Source organism: Etheostoma spectabile, unplaced genomic scaffold (assembly GCF_008692095.1).
Source record: "Etheostoma spectabile isolate EspeVRDwgs_2016 unplaced genomic scaffold, UIUC_Espe_1.0 scaffold273, whole genome shotgun sequence".
Lineage (NCBI taxonomy): Eukaryota > Metazoa > Chordata > Actinopteri > Perciformes > Percidae > Etheostoma > Etheostoma spectabile.
Window position 1 is genome coordinate 397,604 of NW_022605577.1, and position 7,477 is coordinate 405,080.

The following is a 7,477-nucleotide window of genomic DNA, read 5'->3' on the forward strand; positions in this document are numbered from 1 at the left end:
CGCTAAACCAAGGCTTTCTAGTTCTTTCTTCAGTCTGTCTCCGGTGGGTTGGGCTAATCCAAAAAAAGTGAAAACAAGGGGGGTGTTCTGACGACAAACTGTTACTTGTGAAACGGGTGCTTTGTCAACACCCCCATTAGCAATTAGTGCTTTCCACCCGTAGACCGTAACGGTCTATGCTTCCACCTGATGAAATTAACACGGCAAAAAAATCGACCAATCAGAATTTTGGTCGAGCCAGAACGTATCGACCAATAAATCGACTAGTCGACTGGGAGATTACAGCCCTAATTTATCCCTGAACTCGTCTTCCAGGCATCACAGACGTATGGTGGTGGAGTGGTTGAACGACCCCTCGGAGGAGTTGGAGTTCATTGCGGACATTCTCAGCCAAGATGCAAAGAACTACCACGCCTGGCAGCACAGACAGTGGGTGATCCAGGTAGGTGTTGGAGCTCTTAGCAACAATTGGCTTAAAAAACAATGTGGGCTGAGATCCAGTTTTCTGCCCACAGTGAGCCCCTCGGCCAGAACAAATCCTTTACTTATTAATGTGGTTGTTTGTTGATGTGTTGTTTGAGTGCCTCTGTGTGGTCAGTATCTGCTCACACATCGCAGGGCCACCACTGGAACCACTACATGATTACATAAACAAGTACAGTACGTCGCCAACATTTGTCTTATTCAATCTGCAGGAGTACAAACTGTGGGACGATGAGCTGGAGTTTGTGGAGAATCTTCTGGAAGAAGACGTGAGGAATAACTCTGCATGGAACCAGAGGCATTTTGTCATTTCTCACACATCAGGCTTCTCTGATGCAATGGAAAGAGAGATTCTGTGAGTACTTTCCCTACGGAAGTGGAGAATTAAGACAAAGTTCATTTGCGTGAAAAGCAATTGCAATTTCTGGACTTCCTACTATTAATAGCTTAAATTTAAAGTCAGTTGTTAAGAGGAATGCTTTCTGGAGTGTTAAGCATAATTTCCTGTATTTACTTACTAAATGTAGACATCCAATGAATAAGCTGTACAACTAACAAGTTCTTACCCCGGCATTGTTCCTGATTCACTATGTACTAGTGCATTGTTTTCTGAGCTATGCATTTCACTGATTTTCTTCTCTTTGCGTAAGGTATTGTCTGCACCAGATCAAGAAGGCTCCCAACAATGAAAGCGCATGGAACTATTTGAAAGGGTAAGATGTCCCATATCCGCTAATTATTTTCTAAGGTACTGTATGTCTCAGTAAATCTTCAAGGAGCAAAACAATGTTCCTATTTTCTTTGAAATTCTTTTGTTTCTTTCTTATTTGTTCATCCGGTTCAGTCTGACTGAAACAGACTTTATCAAGAGGAATCACAAATTTTTCAGTGTGCCATCCCCATTCAGACATTAACAGAACATAGCATGTGTTGTGGAAGTTTCTGTCCAGCAAGAGAGGAATTGTCATGGAGAGTGAGACTTTGTTGAAACAAAATAAAGACAGCCGCACAACTGGTTTGGTCTTCGGTGAGAATTAATAATTCCCTGCAGAGAATAACCAAGTGGGAAGACAGTTTTCACAGAGTCAACGCAGTAACAGTGTGACGACGGCTTGCCAAATTAAAACGGTAGCATCCCCGTCTTATATTCTGTTTCCCCTAGAGGAGAAAATTACGTGTTTTGGAAAACCCGTCTAATCCTACAGACAAGTTGGAGCCTCTTCTTGACCCTGGACCTGCTTTAATAAACACAGAACAAATGTCTCCTTCAGACTCCATGGCTTTGTCCTTGGAGAAAAAGGACCAACAGTTGTCTCTACTTCAGGGAGGACACACTTGGAAGGGATTTTAAAAGTCCTACAACCTGCAAAGCATTGTGAATAATTATAATAATACATGCATATTATAGATTATAAGGATATATGAAATCCTGCTTAAGTGTAATTTTCCCTTACACATGCGACAGGCTATTCAAAATGGAAAGGCTCACTCACAGTGTCCTCGCTTCTTTCTTTTCCCAGGATTCTGCAACCCCTCGGCCTGTCGTCTCAGCCGGGCCTGCTGGAGAGGGTCCTAGAGCTGAAGCAGACCCACTGTTCACCTTATCTTCTCGCCTTTCTGTTTGATTGCTACGAGGACGCCTTAGAGAACAGCAAAGAAAACGTGGCAGAAGAAGAACAAAAGAAAACTTTAAAAAATGCTCTAGAAGTAAGTGCTTCGTTCAAGAAAATTACAGCCTTTAGACATAGTTACAGCTTGTGAATATTAAAGCTTTAGTGCGTAACTTTTTGATAATACATTCAAGCCATCGCCAGATGAGTTGCTACAAAGCTAATTAAGACTACCAGCGCCACACAACTCTCTCTGTATTTCTCAGTATGGCTATGTTCAAAAGATTGTGTTGTGCGTTGACTTTCATAATTACCTCTTCTGAAGAGTCCATGTTTTGTTTTTTTTCTTTTTCATAAATCCTCCGGGGGTGGTGTGCAATCACGTGAGGCTTTTACCATGTGGACGCACCAACGCTTTTGTTGTCATTACTCATGAGGAAGACAGAAACTACGCACTATAACTTTAAGCATGCATTTAATCTTTGCTGTAAAGAAGTTCTCTGAGAAATCAGGATGTCATTTTTATTTTTTATTTTTAAATAAATTGCGCCATTGTTGTTGTTCTGACCCTTCTTGTGTTTGGTCTCCCCTCCTGAAGATTTGTCAACTCCTGGCCCAGGAGGACAGCATCCGTAAAGAGTACTGGCTCTTTTTGGGACGTTCGTTAAAGAAAAAACATGGAAGCAGCGACCCCACTGATGAGCCTCTGGGAGAGGATCCTGAGCCATCAGTCCCAGCATCCGGGCAGCAGGAGATGAGCTAAGGCCACCTGGAGGCTTATATCGTTCCCACTCCTGTCCTGCTTCATCGATACTGTCAGCAGAACTGACCCATTCAGGTTAATATTACTGTAAAACGCTGTAATGTATAGCAGAAGACGATTCTTAAAATAACCACTAACATGAGATTGCCGAGGGGAAGGGATTGAGGTGAAATCAAGCTTTTACTAAAGTGTAATTACATCAGATAGAGAAGTGGATTAAATGTCAAATGTGTCAAAGTTTTTCCACTAGAAAGAACTAAATTACCACACATTTGAGCTGAGTGTCATATATCCAGAATTGGACATCATTTTGCCAGTTTATTGTCATCTTTTGTGGCTGTTCTCGCTTTGTTTGAATCTGAATACGTCGCTCTTTTTGTCTTCTGGAACTAAAAAAAATTGCGTTTGACAGCAGTCACCATTTACTGATAAAGCCTTATCAGTGTTTACATGCACAGTTAAATGTTGGAGTGAGGCTAGGTACACATCTTATGTTAATAACTGTTTAGAGAAAAGAAAATCTACACTAGCAGGAGCTTTGTAACATAGTTATGTTCATTTGTATTTTATTTTTAAGACCATTTACAACTTAGTTTTGTAGTCATTCTGAAACCTTTTGTTGTGTCAAGAATGTCGAGAGCATATGTAATTGTGTTTTAATGGAGGGCAGCAGTAAAGCATCGTGAAGCATACAAATAAAACTAGTAATACTGAGAGTGGTTTGTAAAACAATCAGTGATAATAAAGCAGATGAGAGATGCAGTGGTGTGCTGCTGCATTCTAATCAATGAATTATACAACATCACAGCGTTTTCTACATCTATATCAGTTATTCTAAATGAGCCACTATCTTGCTATTGGCCAGAGTTTGTTCTGTGTGCTCCTCTGAGCTGGGCTTCCAGGAGAAAACTGAACTAAACCAGCGAGTCTGCGCTCATAACTCATATATTGACACTCACACAGCCCCGCGTTCTGGACTCCCTTGGAGCTGGGAAATGGATTTTACTCCACCAGATGCAGCTGTTTCTACTTCTGACACTACAACACAATCCATCCCTCCAGTTTCTAACCAAGCAGTTGGTTTGCCAGCAGTGTGTAATTATAGCTTCTGTAAATACTCGATATTAGAGTAGGACCGCTTGCTTTTCTCTGCTTTTCCTCCTCAGCGTGGAGGACACTGATTGGCAAGATCACGTCATCAGCAGCTGTGACATCAGTGAGCATCAGGGCAGTATGACACTGATATTACAGGTAATGGGATTACTTAAGTCTAATTTATTAGCCCACACTAAAATATGTTCCCCTTTTGTCTTTTAACTACAAAATAGTCTCTGTAAATGAGTGTGGAGCAGCTGATTTGTTGAATAAGAGCTGAAGTAACAAATCAGGCCACCTGACACCATCCACGCTGCCAAGTGAATATAAATGTCGGCCACACTGTTTCAACGAATTAAACTAAACAGATCAGGTACATCACTTCAAGCAATGTTTGGAGGACAGGGCTCCCTAGCGGGTAACCCCAGAACAAAAAGGGTCCCAGACAGGGTGTGTAATTAAAATACTAATTAAAACCAGCACAAGTCTAAACAAACCACACAGGTTCCTTTGCAATCTGCAGGCTATGGAAGTTATTAAATACAGGTGAAGAAGACAAGACTGCAGGCAATAATCTGTCGCCTGTTCACGTGTCCATATGTAATGTCACAAAATTTAAGATGCATGCACAGACGCGGTGGATTAACAGGAGACCATGCGTATCGGTGTAGAGTCCTGGACCAGATCCAGCTCGGTTACGAGACATCTGTTTCTTCTAAATGGTGGGAAATGCAGCGAAGCGTGTGTGGGACTCTCCGTTTATCAAAGATTCAGCCACATGTTCTGTGATACACAGGAGACACCGACACCAGAACCATACAGCACATGTAAGACGTATGAGGGGAACATATTTGCATACATAGTGTATTTTCACAATCTAATTCAATAGAGAAAACAGACAATAGAATCTCAGATGAAAGGCAATTGCAAATCTGGCAAAGATGTAAGAGAATCCAATGCCCTAATCGTCTTCTCTGTTAGATTAAAAGGGCTTCATTGTAACCCTTAAATACACAATGCCAACTAGAGCCAAAGGCTGCTGAATGGTAAAAATTAAGATTTTAATTACAATGAATTGAAATGGAAAAGACTCAAAACTGTTTTGTCACACTCCAAAATACATAAACACAGCAAGCCTCAAACCATACCAGAAAGCATGCATTTAAAATGTCTCCTTTTAACAAAGCAGACATATAGAACATGTAATACAGTACTATTAGAGGTATATACACTAAATTACATACTGAGTATCACTAACAGAGGTTAACTTAGTAGTTAGTAGTAGTAGTAGTGGCTCGTTTTAACCCTCCTGTTGTCTTTGAGTCAAATCTGACACCTTTCCAAAATTTTCTAAATCAGAAATTTGGGTTTCTTTCAAACAAATTGTCCAAAAAAAAGTAACGTGGAAAGCTTTTTTTTTTTTTTTACATTTGTCACTTTTTCTTTACATCTTTTCACATTTTTGTCACTTTATTTGACATGTGTTCACATTTTAGTCCCATCTCTCTTTTTTCCACTTTACAACCCTTGTGTATTTTATTTTTTCTGACTCAAAATTTAAAAAGAAAAACCTTTTTATCAATGTTTTTGACCCTTTTTTTGTCTTTTCTCCCAATGATTTTGTCACTTTTTTAACGTTTGTCGACTTGTTCTGAGCCTTCTGAAACTTTCGTGGGTTTTTCCCCAAATTTTGAAAGCTTTTTTTTTTTTTACATATGTCACTTTTTGGCCATTTTTGTTGCTTTTTTCGACACCGTTTCACATTTTTGTCATTTTTATTGACTTTTTTGTCTCTTTTTTTTACTAATTGTTTTTCCTCCAAATGCTATAAAAATGACAAAAACACAAATTCAATAAAAGTAGTGAACTGATCATTTATTTAACTTGTCAGAAGCATTGTTGGGAACCATCCACGTTACTTTTTCGGGTAAAATTTGTTTGAAAGAAATTCAAATTTCTGATGTAGAAACTTTTTGAAAAAGGGTCAAATTGGACCCGAAGACACCAGGAACAGCTCCCAGGGTCCCGTTCTAAGTGTAGACCTGTTGTAGATGTTAAGACCCCTATAGTTCCTCAAAAAAATGGTAGTTGTTGAAACAAACCTGCCCCCACCGCTTAAACAAAACCTTAAAGGAAACACTCTTTCTGCCTTTTATTCTTTGTGAAATATAGTTCTAGACCAGAAGTTCTGTAATTAAAAGTCTCTCCATGGAAACCACTTATTTACAGTTGAGTGATGAAGTCTATTATTACACTAAGTAGTGCAAATTAAAAGGACCAGGGAAAGAGTTTAAAGTTAAGTAGACTTTCGATCGAGATTATGAGGAGAAATGTTAGTAATTTGCTGTGAATTCATTGGAGTCCGTGACTGATAAAGGTGCACAAGGTAACACTGTGGACAGCGTTGATAGTTGGATACAAGTGATTGTTAGTATCAGACCATTAGTACTCTGAGGGCTGATACTGTGGTTTTTGTACCGAGCCTATTTCTTTATTTCAGTATTCAATGTTTTTTTTCTGTTTTTATTATGAAAAAGCTGCAAAGACTGAGTGTTTCCTATAAAATGTTATTCTCCTCATGGTGTTCAGAGAGCATTGACTGTAGATAATGATACACTTTAGTAACTTAACGTTGATATTTGGTTTCATATGGGACACAAACAGCCTACACAGACTTATGCGGACTTTGATTAGAAATGTAGTTTTACATAATTGACACTGAGAGCAGAAGCTGTGGGCTGAAAATAAGTAAATAATTCTCTAAAAGAGGCTGACGGACACTGCAGAGTTAAGTGGTGATTTTCTGAGAGTTTGTCACAACAAGCGACGCCTTTCAAATTACACACTGTCACTTGATCCATAGGTAATATAAAAAATATTGACAGGTCCTCCTCCTCCGCCTCTGTATTGATCCTCCACAGTTCTGAGTTAATTCTTCTTTGAGAAAAACCTAGTTTGAGTCCTTCCCGGCTCCAGGCAACAACAGTGGAGGCTGCTTTAGATTCATTAATATTTATAGGCTAACAGGATTTTACAGGCTGACCTGTCACCGCTGTTGTAACTGCTGCCGTAAAACTGCAACTCAGATGCAGAAGCTGTCCCTTACCAGCTGACTCTTGGCACAGGTGAAGCAGTGGGCCCTAAACACACACACACACACACAGACATGCAAATTCACACACTTTATGTGACTTGTAGTGATTTAAGGTTAAAAGCTGCTCTTGAAGGAGAAAAGGGGGTTTTAGCACAATGTGAGGACCCTTGATCATGTTTTCTCTGTGTGTGTATGTGTGTGTGTGGGCCGATCTTACCTATTAGGATGGGAATTACTTTCCTCTTCAGTGGCAGCATCTTCTAGGTTTGTGACCATGACAGGGAAATTGTCTGTGTTATGGAGGTTAGCAGGGCTCTCCTTGGGCCCCGATGAAAGACATATGCTGTTAACATCTTCTGCTCCATCAAATTTACCGGAAAATTGAATTCTGTAGTTTTTTTTTTCCTAGTCTCACTTTGTCAGGACTCCCCC

At 39.8% G+C, this 7,477-nt stretch overlaps 1 protein-coding gene across 1 annotated transcript in view; it reads left to right on the forward strand.

Annotated features, from left to right (window-relative positions):
* The window catches only part of fnta (farnesyltransferase, CAAX box, subunit alpha), an 8,784-nt gene extending 5,473 nt beyond the window's left edge, over positions 1–3,311 (forward strand). The window contains exons 5-9 of the mRNA XM_032510842.1: positions 316–442; positions 696–838; positions 1,134–1,196; positions 2,004–2,190; positions 2,692–3,311. Coding sequence (XP_032366733.1) covers positions 316–442; positions 696–838; positions 1,134–1,196; positions 2,004–2,190; positions 2,692–2,856 — 685 coding nt within the window. The 3' untranslated portion in view covers positions 2,857–3,311. The remainder of the gene's footprint in view (positions 1–315; positions 443–695; positions 839–1,133; positions 1,197–2,003; positions 2,191–2,691) is intronic.
* The last annotated feature ends 4,166 nt before the right edge of the window (positions 3,312–7,477 follow it).